This window comes from Coturnix japonica, chromosome 5, assembly GCF_001577835.2.
Source record: "Coturnix japonica isolate 7356 chromosome 5, Coturnix japonica 2.1, whole genome shotgun sequence".
NCBI classification, from domain to species: Eukaryota; Metazoa; Chordata; class Aves; order Galliformes; family Phasianidae; genus Coturnix; species Coturnix japonica.
Genome location: NC_029520.1, coordinates 34,209,724 through 34,224,616, shown reverse-complemented (window position 1 = coordinate 34,224,616; position 14,893 = coordinate 34,209,724). Strand labels below are relative to the sequence as shown.

The 14,893-nt window shown below is 43.5% G+C and overlaps 2 protein-coding genes across 10 annotated transcripts in view; one reads left to right on the top strand and one right to left on the bottom strand.

Moving 5' to 3' along the window:
- BBOF1 (basal body orientation factor 1) overlaps nucleotides 1–3,036 on the bottom strand; it is a 9,251-nt gene extending 6,215 nt beyond the window's left edge. For 3 of the 4 annotated variants that reach the window (XM_015865066.2, XM_015865067.2, XM_032445178.1), the window contains exons 1-3: nucleotides 2,814–3,036; nucleotides 1,577–1,642; nucleotides 774–917 (exon numbers count right to left, since the gene is read on the bottom strand). In XM_015865066.2, the coding sequence (XP_015720552.1) occupies nucleotides 774–917; nucleotides 1,577–1,642; nucleotides 2,814–3,008 (405 nt within the window). In that variant the 5' untranslated portion in view covers nucleotides 3,009–3,036. The remainder of the gene's footprint in view (nucleotides 1–773; nucleotides 918–1,576; nucleotides 1,643–2,813) is intronic. The other variant, XM_032445179.1, reaches the window with a different exon arrangement.
- The window catches only part of ENTPD5 (ectonucleoside triphosphate diphosphohydrolase 5 (inactive)), a 16,560-nt gene continuing 4,693 nt past the window's right edge, over nucleotides 3,027–14,893 (top strand). For 2 of the 6 annotated variants that reach the window (XM_015865071.2, XM_015865069.2), the window contains exons 1-9: nucleotides 4,232–4,255; nucleotides 5,410–5,681; nucleotides 6,612–6,691; nucleotides 8,165–8,308; nucleotides 8,677–8,752; nucleotides 9,887–9,922; nucleotides 10,297–10,385; nucleotides 13,080–13,159; nucleotides 14,348–14,409. In XM_015865071.2, the coding sequence (XP_015720557.1) occupies nucleotides 4,248–4,255; nucleotides 5,410–5,681; nucleotides 6,612–6,691; nucleotides 8,165–8,308; nucleotides 8,677–8,752; nucleotides 9,887–9,922; nucleotides 10,297–10,385; nucleotides 13,080–13,159; nucleotides 14,348–14,409 (847 nt within the window). In that variant the 5' untranslated portion in view covers nucleotides 4,232–4,247. The other 4 variants (XM_015865072.1, XM_015865075.2, XM_015865073.2 and 1 more) reach the window with 4 other exon arrangements.

Sequence of the window (14,893 nt, the reverse complement as noted above, 5' to 3'; positions counted from 1 at the left end):
CTTGGTACTTTTTCCTGGAACTACCCGCAGTCCTCATCAAATCTTCCCACAATCTCTAAAATTCAATTAAATCTGACTTTTATTGTTCTTCTGCTTATTCTTCATAGTTCACATTAGCCTGTATTTTCATACTTATCAGTCATTCACACACATGATCTATCATTCTGTTTCTTGCCTAGTCTTAGTTTGCCTATTCAGTCATCAAGACCATTTGAAATCGAGCACCTCAAGCATCCTTAGAAAAACTAACTATATTTATTGTCTTAGTTTAAAATCAGCTAGATATTAACTAACCAAATGCCACTGACCAATCATTTTTCTCCATAGAAAGCATGTTGTTTTGTTTCCAAGATCTGTATTGTAGCTGGAAAAAAAATGAGGTAAGCTGAGTCAGGAAGATGACTTAAGTTGTTTGAGGTGCCCATTGGATGTCCCCAGTCAGCTGAGATGCTTGCTGTCTCAGCTGAAATGTTTTACAGTTAATACCACTACTTAATATGTGTAGTGTAGATCAAAACATGTGCTAAAGCCTCTACTCCATCCATATAAACACAACAGCCTACAGCATCGGCCCATTGCAGATGCAACCTCTAGCTGTGCAATTTGCCTTTTACAAACTTCATGCTTTTCCTCAGACTCTGTAAACTGTGCTGAAAAAAAACAGCTTAGTACATCAGTCGTGTCTGTTCTCCACCCCCAGACTCTGTTACCAGAAAGCAAGAAAGGCTGCTTTTTTCGTAAGTATTACAAACCCATCTTTATGACAAACTTACATCTTCCATCTCTTTCTCCACAGCTGCTTTCTCTATGCGGAATTCCCTTATTAAATTCAGTTCTAATTTAATTTGGCTGATTTCTCCAACTTTATTCAGAAATTTCTCTTCCAGTTCTTTTATTTGTTGGGTATAATAGTCTTCCTGCAATTCACAAATAACCAGTAAGAGGGAAACAAAACGAGAGAAGCCAGCCATCAAGTATTGTAATGTAAAACACAGAGCACACACTACTGAATATCTGAAATCATAATGGGTTGAAAAGGACCATAACAATCATCTAGTTTCAACCCCCCTGCCATATGCAGGGCCGTCAACCACTAGATCAGGCTACCCAGAGCCACATCCAGCCTGGCCTTGAGTGCCTCCAGGAATGGGGCATCTACAACCTCCTTGAGCAACCTGTTCCAGTGCATCACCACCCTCTGTTAGTGAACAGTAATTTTCATAGTTCTTTTAATGAAATTTTGCTTCAATAGCAATGAATGAATGAGAAATATAGAAGAATTCTAATTGTGGTTAACTCAATAAAAATGAAACATGCTTTGGCTGGTCTCTCGCTTCACCATTACCCACCTGGTTCTTAATACTATTTCAGATACTATAAAGTATTCCTATTATCCAAAATAATACAGGGAAGTCAGAAGGTAATTCCCACATCAACACTGTCTCTTCAAGTTCTTTTCCACTCAAGATTCTGGCATAGTTTGCTGCCCTAAATTACTCATCACAATCTAAAACCAGAACTACTGCTCAGCCCGCTCAGTGGATCCCATTGTTCTGAGGACAGAAAGTTCATTCACCAGTTTCCTGTTCTCTTCTTGTGTTTGCTGCTTCAAATCAATCAGCTCCTTCTTCAGTTTCTCGATCTGTGAAAATAGAAATCAAGAAACATTAACTGAGGGGAGAAGGGAGAAAGGAGTAATGTTTGGGCTGTGTTCTTCTCTTTAAAATCAACTATGAGAAGACACCAAAGGAGAAGGGTCCTCATTTGCAATGTTCAGGCTGATTGAAGCGTACTTAAAACTGGGGAGTGAAAGAACCACCCTTGGTCTATGCTAAGTATGGGAAACAGTGCAAGCCTGAACAATGAAAACCCACCCGTACTGTATAGAAAGAGACCTGTGAGCCTGCTGAAGAATGGAGGATGGATGGAGGGTTTTCTTCCTTGTTTTGGGCAGTGCTGCAGCAGAGAGAGAAGGAGTTCAGACAAGGGGGTAAAGCAGCTGGAAAAGGGATGAGTAAAGGCTTCTGTGACGTCTACAAGAAATAGGATGAGGTGTGATCAAGAGCATTGTCTGCTGCCTTTTAACCCCATCAGTGTTCTGGGGACTGAAGATTTGTGCTTTCTCATTCAATAAACAGATTTTTTTATATATCATTTACGAGTTCTTCTCCAAAAGTAATGCCTCCTATTTGATGTCATTGGCCCACGAGGTCAGGGGTGAATGTTGGTGTTGAGACAGTTGAGGTTGAACCTCAATATTCTGCTCCACGTTGTTGCCGTGCGACAGATGGCAGCAGAGGGGCAGTGTGACAGAATGGTGTCTGACATGGAAGGGCGGATGGAGCAAAGGTGTGAATTCCTCCATGCACCCACTGACACCGGCGTTCATCAGCCTTTGCTGAATGGCGTCCAAGCAGTGGATGCACACACGGCGAGCTGTGTGTGGTGCCTTCCAGCAGTGGCAGCATGTCACCTCTGCTGGTGCAGCTGTTTATGAGCATGGCCCCTGTCACGGATGCAGGTGGATTTTTAGTTCAAACCGTGACAAGGCGCTTGTTCACGGCTGGTGAAAACGCACAGCTAACGGTAGTGACTATGTTGAGAAAGGGTGTTTTGTAGCTGAGAATTTGCCGTATCAAACAGCGTTATTGTACACTTTGTAGCTGTTGTAGTATCCATGGGCAAATATACGGGAGGCATTACTTTCGGAGCGAGCTACGTAGTTTCGCTTCCAGTTTCGGCGTTGTTCGGTACGCGGACTCGGCGCCGTCGGGTCGGGGCTCAGTGTCCCTCCCCGTCAGCCCGACTCGCACCTGCGCCGCCTTCTCCCGTCCCTGCTCGGTGAGCAGCGCCAGCACAGCCGCCGCGTCCCTGTCGGCGCGCCGCTGCCTGCACAGCAGCTCGGCGTTGCGCCGCGCCAGCAGCCGCGCGGCCTCCCGGCACTCGGCCCGTCTCGCTTCGGCTTCGTCCAGCCGCGCCTCCCGCAGCGGAGCCCGCCCGCCCTCCATCCCGCGGCTTCCGTTACCGCCCGCTGCCGTGGAAACCGGCCGCCGACGTGCAACCCCCGCGCCGTGCGGCGCGCCGCGTGACGCGCGGTACCGGCGGGATGTGGCGCCGGCGGCGCTTGGAGCGGCCGGTGAGCGCGGGGCTGCGGGCGGGGACGGGGAACGGAGCCGCGTCGCCTCGGGAACCGCGTCCACGGAGCGACACGGGGACGGGAAGCGGCCCCGAGGGATTGCGGGAGCGGGCGGTGCCGGCGTCGGGGCGTGAGTGAGTGCCCCGCTACGGCGGGTCAATGTTTGACTAACGTCCGGCTCGGTTAACTTGCAACTTTCCCAACCGGTCCCTGCGCCTGTGCCAGCGCGTTTCGCCGCTCCTGTCGAGTAATAATAAACTCTGAACGACGGACGGACGGGCGGCGGGGAGACGGCACGGGAGCGGCGGCCGCGAGTCCCGCTGCAGGTGCGTGCCGGGCGGGCTGCTGCCCTTCGGGAACCTGCTGGTATCCTGTGCCTCCGCTTGCTTTCTCCCGTCTGTTTGTTCCTCGTTTCATCGTCCTGCTGCGCTCTGACGGCAGCGAGGATTTTACCCCTACCCTACAATGTTCCCTCTGTCCTTCCTTCTGACCCCCTTTTCTAATCCCTCTTCCACTGGCATCTCTGACATCTCCCTCTGCTGGTGCTGCCCTCGTGCTCTCCTGGCCCATTTCTGCTTCTTGTGGGTGCCGTTGTACACCCGGTTAGGTCAGAAGTGCTCATCAGAGAGACTCTTCTCTTTTATAGTGAGGTGTTGCCGTAGGGTTCTTTATGGGTGGGAGAAGGGGGATCTTAGGTGGATGAAGGTGGAAAGAAAGGGAGAAGCCAGGGGAGAGGTAGAGAATGGGAAGCGTGAGATGGTGCTGGATGGCTGAGAAGGGGCCCAGAAGAGGCGTTTCATACAGGAGCGGTTCAGGGGAGGCCAGGGCTCATCAGTCAGGAGAGCTGGCAAGAAGAGCATGTGTTAATGGTGGCAGTTGGTCAGATATTTTCGGATCAACCGAGATCATGCGGCTTATGTAAGTGTCACGTGTGCTGCCTGTAACGAGACTCTGGGGTTTGTTCTCAAGGCAGGTGCTCGGTTTTAGCTGTGGTTGTTTAGTAAACAGCATAGTTGCATTACACAGCAACGCCTGCCCTGAACACCTTCACCTTCTTCTCCATCGGAGAGGGATGGCCAGGCTGTTCATCGTGGGATCATAAAACCTCAGGATGTGTTTGTAAGGCAGAGGGGATCCTGTGCAATCAAATAAAGGTCACGGGAGATAAGCAAGGTTCCTCTTGTGTAACAGGCTGAGCTCTGTGTTTGCTCTGGAGATAGCTGAGTGCTCAAGCGAGTTGGGAGGGTGCTCAAAGAATGACTCAGCATGATATGGTTGGTGAGAATGGGTAAAAGTTAATCTCCTTCTGCTATAATTACAAACAAAGGTTGGAATAATGGATGGTGTATAAGGGTTGAATGTGGGAGGGAAGGATGAGTGAGTTCTCTGGGCATAGGTGAAAGGTACAGGGTCAAATTCACGTAGAAAAGAAAAGAGAGAGGTTAGGAATTGGGATGGGTAAGTTTAGGATAGAGGTTGCAAGTAAAGATTCAGAGGGACTGAGCAAGTGGGGCTGTACAGATCACTAGAACACAGCTGAATGCCAGCACTAGAAGCGTGTGAGGTCTCGAACAGAGCAGATGAGCAGGCGTATGGGGCAGAACATTCAGTGCTGTGAGCAAACGGATGTGTAAGCACATGTCTGGGGGATGCTGGGCTGCGTGCAGCTTCTGTGTGTGAGCATGTCAACACAAGTGACACTGCATAAGGCAGGTATCTGGCCACACGCTCATTTCTGCTTTTCTAAGGTGAACAACAAAGATAGCTGCGTATTCCCCTTCTCTTTAACCAGGCGCCTATTGAGGCCAATCTTTCTGTGCCTGTATCTTTTCTTTATTAACATTTCTTAGTAAAGAACTTAGACAAAGAAGTGCATGTGAACAGAAAGGAGATACCATTATTGTATTTGGATATCCAGTACTGAGTCTCTTGACTTCACCCAAGGGCCTTGGTTTACTAGAAGCTGATGTTAGGAGCTGTGTAAGCAACCTGGGTGTTTGGGATGACTGGGCCACCAGAAAACTGTGCTGGTTTGGTTTTGTTTTCTCATTCTGAGGATGAAAACTTTCAGGAGAAAAGGGTGAAAAAACAAAACAAAGGGAGAAGTGTGAAAAATAGAGAAGAAAGGTACTGAGAAGCAGAGCCAGGTGAGGTGCTGAAAATCTCTTTTCTATCCAAAGGGCAGAATATTTGTGTACAGGTAGAACTTTTTCTACAGACACGGTAAGGAGATGCTCTTAGTAACTTTCCTTCCTAATTGTTTTTCCCTACAGGATCTACACCAGCTCTACGACTGTTGACCCATGCTTGACTGCCTCAAGTGATCCTGGCAGGATGACATCTTCCAGACTCCCTGTCCTTCTAGCACTGGTGTTTTCTTCTTTATCCCCTGTTCTTTCCCATTCAAACCGGGAGATGTGGTTTCAGGATCTCTTCCCACCTAACACGTGCCCTATAAATGCCAAGACCTTTTATGGCATAATGTTTGATGCAGGAAGCACTGGAACCCGGATTCACATTTATACCTTTGTGCAGAAGAGCCCAGGTAAGACCCTGTGTCAGTCTGTGCACCTGCCATATGTTGACTCAGGTTCTGTTTTTGCACTAGAGGGTTTTGTTTGTACAGAATTTGGGATCAGCTGAAGATTTGTCCTGCAGATCATCCTCTGGGGATGATTCTTTGCCATTTAGGGTAGTGTTTTGCTGTGAAAAGTTCTTTCTTGCACATCTACAGCTGATGTGGTGTGGAGGTACCCAGCTTGGCTGCACATTAAACAGGACTCGAGAGGTTGAATTAGCTTGTGCACTGTGAACCAGCAACTTTGCAAAGCTTAAAGGCTAATTAAGCCATTCAGGACTGCGTGTAGCACCTGTGTGGCTTCACTTGATTTCAGCATTCTTTGGGAAGGGCTGGTGCAATGTCCAACTTTGATAGACAGTGTGCAATAGTGAGATACATGGCAGAGCCAGGCTGCTCTGAGAGCAATGGTCACATTTATTTGGCTTTGCAGCCAAGTGCCTGGGGCCAGTCAGCTTTGTTCATTCCTTCTGCTTGTGAATGGGATGAATCACCAAAGAATGATCAGGAGCTGACTGTATGTGCCTTAAAATGAATTAATATTTCACACTTAGCTTGGTGGCAAGAAGGAAAAGAAATTTCATTAAGATTAGGCAACAGTCATACTACATTGCTACAACTCGTGGCTTACAAAAGCATAATGAGCAAGCATCCTTCTAATTATACTGTGTTCATAATAAATTGTCAATGAACTTGGAGGGTACAAGAGTAATGTTCTGTTAAGCGTGTTTTTGAAATGAAGGAGCGTTTTTGGGGACTTATTATTTTCAAGGGGAAGTCAAGGACGGTCTCTTTACTAGTGTTGCAGACAACCTTTTGGAAGCTAAAATACATATATATATATATTTTTATATATTTGAATTGTTGATTGTTTTATGTAATGTCTCATTTGTGCAGAGATCCTTCCTGAGTTGGAAGGGGAAATATTTGAGTCTGTGAAACCAGGTCTTTCTGCCTATGCTGATCAGCCTAAAAAGGTAAGGCTCTCCTTCATTCCCGGTGAGTTGATCCCCCTGTACTAATATCAGTTGCACTCTACCAAGCAGTTCAAATATTGTTAATTGTAATGCAGGGAAAAATGTGAAGGTTCTACTACTGGCTGTCCAAACCTGTTGCTCTACTTTTGTGGGTTAATTTCCACACAGTCAAGTGGCAGCTATTACTTCATATATTTCATCAGTGCAACAATGGCTTAATTAGTTGCTCAAATGCTATATCTAACTAGGTCACATGCCTTTGAGAATATTTGATCACAGTTGTGGCTGAGTAATGATTTTGGTACCAGCAATTGCTGTTCTACTGACTCTAGACTTTTCTTTTTAATTTATACATGGTGTCTTTCAAAAATAAAGCCAGGCAGTTCCACAATCTACAATCGGGTGTGTTAATTTTTACTTTATTAATTAATGTATAAATTAGTAATTTACAATAGAATCGTAATAGAAAACTGGAGTTAGGTGCAGCCCTCTTTATTTTCAAATGTACATGGTTGCAAATTCATGCACAGTGTGCTTCTTTCAGGCCACTCTGATCAGGAGTCAGAAATGAGCAGCAGGGCAAAGACAGCTAAAAGAGTCATGCTGATACACAGAGCCAGTCCTGAACTGAGCTGCCATTTGCCACATCCCCTCTGCTGACAGCAAGCTCGTTCACAATCTAAAGGAGGTGCCAGGCAAATGATAGATTAGATCCCATGCCAAGCCTGCTTTAGCAGTCCTGGACTTGGGGCTACCTTAGGGGGAGCTTCAGATTTCTCAGTGTGATTCAGTGCTGCAGGAATTTTAGTGTGAAACCCTGGGGAAGAGTAGATGGCCCTTTTTGAAAACTTTGATGAGATCTCTTGTGATTTCACTGAATTGCCCTGTGTTCTGGGTGGGATTAAAATCATCACCAGGAGACATTTCTAGAAGTTTCACAGAAGCGTGCTTATTGCTAATGCCAAACCATAATTATTAGAGCAGTGTATATAGCTGAGAGCCCAGCAGTGATGTCTGTGCCTTGTGCAGTAACCACTCTACAGCTGGCGTTGTTATTAGGCTACTTTATATGGATTCACTTGGAATTCTTATGTGCAATGACTGAGATTCAGAGTTGTCCCCCCTGACCTTTGCGGTTTCAGTCAGTAATTGCACCACTTAGCTTTATCATACTGCAAGATGCTCAGGTTTGTTGGATACTCAGTTCCTTTGCTTCCCTCCATCTTTTCCAAAAATACTTCCCACAGACAATGACATTTAATTCTGTCCCCTAAGGTATAACTCTGAATGTATCTGACCTTCCAACGCAGATATTCCTTTAAGGATTGTACGAGGTTCCTAGCACAGTTTCTATGCATCTTTTGGGCGTGAATATTTTCAGCTATTGAATACCAGTTTCACTAGTTTTGAGGAGTTGGGAGGCTCATTTTCTGTAGGGAGAAAACTATGTGAAATATGATTTCTTCCTTTAAGGGTGCTGAATCTGTTAAAAGATTGCTGGACATGGCCGTAGATGCTGTACCACCTCATCTCTGGAAGAAGACTCCAGTAGTGTTAAAAGCCACAGCTGGACTGCGCTTACTGTCAGAGGAAAAAGCTCAGGCTCTACTTTCTGAGGTAATATTAATGTCTTCTGGATACAGTGCTGCTGTTCTGCTTCATCTTTCCTGACTCAGTTCTCCAGCCTGTTGCCATCAGCACATTTCAGCTGTGAAAAGTAACTGTAATCCCATGATAGCATGAAACTCAAGGATTTTCTTGTATGGTCCTGAAATCCTCTGTTGTGATGTGGATAGGAGGCTCTGGGAAAGAGGCTTTTGATACATCTCTTTCTTTACTGGCTCTTAAAAGAGGAAGAATTTTGTCTATCACGCGCTCATGACTTTTTTTTTCTACTAGCAGTGGAAAGGAAATGTTTTCTCTGTCACTGAGAGCAGAGCAAGACTGTGTAGAGCAAGGAACTGAATCATTTTCTCTCTCTTCAGGTGAAAAAAGTCTTTGAGGAGTCACCATTCCTTGTTCCAGAGGACAGTGTTAGCATCATGGACGGGTCTTATGAAGGTGTGTTTTAAAAAGGAGAAAAACTGAAAACAAAGAGGAATGGGAGGGAAGACAGGAATGAGTGAACTTGAAGGGGAAATGGTCACCTAAACTGAGGGAAGGAAGAAAAAGATTTCTAGCCTTCTTTGTAACCTAAATAAGTAATAATAATAATAAAATCAGATTGAAAAAATTGCAGCTAGTTAAATAACAAAGAAAGTAACATATAATGCAAGAAAATACGTAGGCTTGGAGTTGGTGACTATTTATAAATGATTTTGCAGTGCAGAACAAACCAATGATGCGTTTTGGCTACATATCCTTGGAGATCAGGCAGGTAATAAACCTGTATGGATGTCTGATAAAAGCCATCCATGATGCTACATTCAATTCTGAACATTTCATTGTGGCAAATCTTTGGAAGTTGTTCAGGGAAGGCAGAAAGAATTATCAGAAAGCTTAAGCAACCAGTACATGGAGGAAGATTAAAGAGCAAAATCTGTCCATATGGACCAAGAGAAAAAGAGAAAGAACATAAAGTCTGCACTACGTTTAACAGATGAAGTGTGTATCAAGAAGTGTGGTATTAACAGGGAGCAGTACTGGTGAGGCGTAACAGAGCACAGTGTAGTCTGCCAAGTTCTGTTTTAAAACCCATCTTCTACTGGCACATTTGCCTGTGCCATCATCAAGTCAGCTGCTGGAGTCCAAGAGGAGCTGTTTGCATTTTAGTGCTTGCTACTGGTTTTTGTCATGCAAACCACAACACTGAAGCAGGGAGCAGTGTACTGCAAATTTCAGGTTAGAAATTGAAAGGCTGATAAGAAAAGTGGGGAAGGAAAGTTATACATTGTGTCAGCTCACTGCTTCTTTGTGTATCCTTCAGAAATTAGAAATGACTTTTGTGTATGCTACAGTTGCATACCTGCTACAAATGTTTCTCCTATCCTACTTAATGAGCTTTTAATTCATCAATAATGCATGATATTAAAGCAACTTGTAAGTTTGAATTAATGTCTAAAATATTAGGGAGATTATATTACATTACCTGGAAATCATAACTAAATATGTAATATGGACTAGTGGTAAGAATGGGCAGGAGGTCATGAGAGTATTCAGTGGTGACTTTTGTTTTTCCTTTTTCACTCTTTGCAGGAATTTTAGCCTGGATCACTGTGAACTTTTTGACAGGTAATTAATTCTGTATAACTTCTCTTTACATTTGCTCTATCTGTCCTTATTCTCCTGCTGTTCTTGACGAGCACTGTAGTAGTTGCAGAATTTATGCATTCTCTCTGACAATCTTCTACAGGAGATATGAATACATACCCAAACATTTGCCTGCTTTTGTCTCTTTGGATCTGAAATTTTGAGTCAGAGAAGTTTTCTTAGTACCTGCTTTATAACAACAGTTCTCTGTGATGGCTTTTGTCTTTGAAGGCCCACTCAGCCTTCCTGTATTGCTATGATAATGTGGGAACTCATCAGTTGCCTGAGCATGGTGCAGTATCCACATTGTAGCATTTTGCCACTTCGGGCTGTTCTGAACATGATGTGGTTTGCAGGGCAGCTTTCTGGCCAGAACCAGAACACTGTTGGGACCCTGGACTTGGGAGGAGCCTCAACCCAGATCACGTTTCTGCCACGGTTTGAGGTGAGGAGTGGCTGTAAACATACGAGTCAAGACTACAATGCCAGTGCGAAAACTTGGGCACAGCTGGGCTCTGTGCTTTCATTTTGTCAGCTCTGGCACAAACAGAACATCTCTGATGTACTGAACATCTGCACAGCCTTTCCCTTTGACATCAGCAGTTGGCTGATAGGCGGTTGCAAACAAAGGAGCCTGGATAAGTAGGAAGGAAAAAGAAAGCAAATGTGTAAAACCAAAGAGAATTAGCCTTTGTTTTCTAGACTCAGGCTGGAAAATCCCCATGAGTGCAGACAATTACTTTGCATTCAATAAATGCAGCATATTTTTAGGGAGTTTTCTTACATTTACAGCAAATTAGGGTATCTTCTGAGTTATCCTTTTTTTCCATTGCAGACTGATAGCAGATCCTCACTAATTAGTGGCAGGGTGGGGTTGCTGTCTAATGGAGCAAATGTTTTTATTTCTAATAGCACAGCTTCTCCCTCTGTTTACTTATCTATTCCTTCTCATTGCCTGGGATAATTCTTGTCTCTGGGGGAATCTCCCCATCTCTGCTGGATCTGTCAGAATTTCTGTATCTCTTTAGAAACAGTCTGAATGGAGACCCAAGTTTGAAGACTGCATGGGAAAACTACATAGATGTGAAACAGTGGAAGGACACTGTAGCATTTAGTACCTCCATACTGCCAAGTTGTTTTTGTCCCTCTTGCTGTTTCTGAAGTAGTTTAACATGTTTTGTTCACGAGAATGGAAATTCTCCAACAGGTATTTAGGAACCACATGGTTCTCATATCAGAATATTTTAGTTCTGCCGTGGTGGGTGATGTTGAAACCTGATGTGCAACCTTATCGTGTTCTGCAGAGCCTTAAGCACTCTGGGCTCGCCCTCTGTTTTGTGCTGATAACACCTGCTGAACCGGGCATTGGACCAAAAGGAAAGGGTGTTTTATGTCAGGGTTTTAGAGACTAAATAGGGCTGTTAAAGGAGACTAGACTCTAGTTGAGGATTCAAACTTCTTATGGCTTTACAGGAAAAGGTTTTGAAGGTTTGCTTCTGATGAGAGCCAACAATATGAATAGTAGAGCGGTTTGGAGTAAGGGGTTGTGTATCCTGCTTGTATGCTACGCCTGCTTCAAGCCCATGTTATCAATTTCACAACAAAAAGTACATATATAGCTCGGGATGCTTCTAACAATTCTGCACATGTGACATAATTTTGTCCCTTGATTTGCAGAAGCTTTTCTTACTAATATAACCTGAGGTAGTTGCATATTTGCTTTTGTATTATGTTGTTGAAGAACGACACTGTAACGCTAGGAGATTCATTAATGAAATACACATCTGCAAGCAAATAGAAGACATAGAATGGTAACTGCAAAGAGCTGTTTTAACACTGTGTTATTATTTCCATATTTGGCTGTTGCCAAAGTTATAAGCAACTAGAATTCAACCATAATGATTATGAAGCTGTTTAATGCCTGCCTGACCCAGGGAGTGTGTGAATTGTACGTGTTTGTGAGGGCAAGAGGCAGGAAAACAGTTCTCCAACCAATTTTTTTCCAGAACTCTCCTATTTTGAAGTTTTTGTGACGTCAGGTTTAGGAAGAGAATTCAAAAAATATGTCAGGGCCAAGGGTCACTGCCACTCCTACATAAATCTACCCGATGCCAAAAACAAACCAGTCTGTGTTTGTTCAGGAGAGACTTAAGCTAAATACTGCCAGACCTCTTTCTGCATCAGGCAGGCTGCCCTCCAGGACTCTGTAACTGCAGATCTGTCTGGTTACTGGAATGGCGGCAGCAGTGACTCTGAAGGTTCAGTCCTCTGAGATTCTGCTGTTTGGCCCATAGCGGCAGTGTCTGATATGAAGGCGTGGAGCCAAGAAGGGATGGGAGATGAGGCTAGAAGAAGCAGAGGAAAGACTAAGGGATTAAGGCCTAAGGAACTGGAAACAGAAAGGAACAGTAAATGAGTCCAAAACAGGTTCAGATTTACAAGAACAAGAGTCAGTGTGGCAAGGAAATAGAGACTAAGTATTGGTAGGGCAAAGGTGCACACAGAGGGAACACTCTGAAAGGAAGAAGACTGGAAGTGGTGAGGCGAGAGCTGAGGGTAGATGGAATGAGGAGATAAATAAGCCCAAAGACTGAACGTTCACAGTGTTTCTCTGACTATTAGGAAATAATTTAACATGGGAAGTAGTATCAGTATCGGTAGAAGTATCGGTAATGGTTGGACTAGATGATCTTGTAGGTCTTTTCCAACCTTGATAATTCTGTGATTCTGTGATTCTATGGGAAAAATCTGGTTTATACTTTATTTTGCAGTTTTAGATTCTTCTCTGTGCCTGAACTAAGATCTCTAGTCTGGCTTGGAAAAGTTATTGATGCTTTGAGTGCAGTTAATTTCAGTGGGGATTCTGTGTGTGTATATGGGCAAGCACAGAAGTACTCTGAAAAATTAAGATGTAGTGAACCAAAGAGCATTTTCATCCTGATCTGTTTTGCTCCCCTGTTATACACTGCAGTAACACAAAGATGCAAATAAGTAAACTCAGTGTTGCAAGTATTACAGCAACAGGCACCACTGAAAGACTGTTTGTTTTCAAAGGGTGTATCTCTGATATTATATCAGTTATTTATTTTTTGTTATATAATTACAACTAAAAGTTTTTCTTCTTTTACTCAATTTTTAGGAAACCTTGAAGGAAAGCCCTGGGGATTTTCTTACCTCATTTGAAATGTTTAACAGCACCTACAAGCTCTATACCCACAGGTGAGGAGCAAAAAGGCTGCTGGCTCTAGTGGGAGAATCAATCTCTCTGCAGCCTCTGAGACCAGAAACGTTTGTGTTGTCCTATTGGCAGCTGTTGGGACCATGACGTATTTACTACATTTTTTTACCTCTTTGAAACATGAGTTGAACTGAAACATGACAGTAGGCTGGAAATACTCCAGGTCGTTATCAGTGCAAAGTAATAACAGTCCATCAAAGGAAAAGGAAGCATTATGAGTACTCTAAGAATTTTTATTATTCAGTTTAAGTCAAATATTCCAGAACAAACAGAATGGCAGGCATTGTGCCATTGGTCAGAATTAAATTAAATTAATTGAATTCCTAGTTCTCAATTCCAAATAGCCCATCTCTTCAGTAACTGGATAAAAAGTAAAACTTAGGCTGATGTAAACCCACTGGACAAGAAGACAGCTAATACACAACATGGAGCACAGACTCTTAAGCCAGCTAGGGGGAATCTTGGCCTGAAAGAATGTAATTGTGTTACCAAATTAAGCAAAAAGGTATCTGAGATGTCTGCAGTGACACCCTGAGTTTCCCTGCATGATTTGTATAGACTGGTGAAGAACTCAATGATGCATGGTAGGGTTTGTCTGAGCCCACAACTATTATCTCATAAGAAAGAGGAAGATAGAGATTAATTTAGCACCAGTTATCATGTAAAAACTTATACTAACACTACTAAAGGGATGGGTAGCCAAAGACAAATGGAAATAAAAGGCCGGCAGGTTTTTAATCTAGCTGCATTGTTAAAGCCAGTTACATGTAATGATATTCTCCTAAGTGTTGTTCACAATCCTAGCTTGTAGTATAGCAGTATTCTGTGAAGTCGGAGGTAAATTTCATAGGAAGATACATCTTTATTTATTTTATATTTTATAAACTTTACCTATCCCTGGTTTTTAACACTCAGGCACTTTGACTTTTCAATTAATGTCTTGTAGAAATATCACACCAACTCAAACCACTTCCCGCAGTTTTAGATCTACCTGTCTTACAGCATAACGTGTCATGGCATTTGTACATTTGGGACTTGGGAGTTGTTCAAACAAAGAGAACTCTTTATTTCCTTCGCATAGAATAGTTTGAGTGTTCCAGGAGACTATGGATGGAACATATAAAAAATGCAAGAATTAAAAACGGTGATGTCTTCCTTTGTTTTTGCAGCTATTTGGGTTTTGGATTGAAAGCTGCCAGACTAGCAACTCTTGGAGCTTTGAATACAGAAGGTATGTCCAGATAAGAAAACACTGAAGATTTCTGAAGAGATAAGTAGGTTTAGTCTTTTGTCAGCAACCCACTTCATATGCCTTCACTGCTATATTTCACACTTGTCTGTTTTCCTGGTAGAGATCTGTCCAGAAACTGAGCCTACTGCTTTTTTTTTTTAAGAATGTCTTGTGAGAAAGACTGGACATAAGAAGGAACTTTTTCTCTCTCAGAGTGGTCAGGCACTGGAATGGCTGCCCAGGGAGGTGGTGGAGTCACCATCCGTGGCAGTGTTCAAGAAGTGTCTGGATAGGGAGCTAGGAGATATGGTTTAGTGGTTTTCTGTAGGTATGGTAAAAGGAGGACGGTTGGCCTAGATGATCTTGTAGGTCCTTTCCAACCCTGTGATTCTATGAAAGCTGCTTTTCCAATTTGAATTAGCAGTGAGACTGAGGGTAGATCCCAGAAGTTTATGTGGACACACAAACACAGTAGAGACACAGA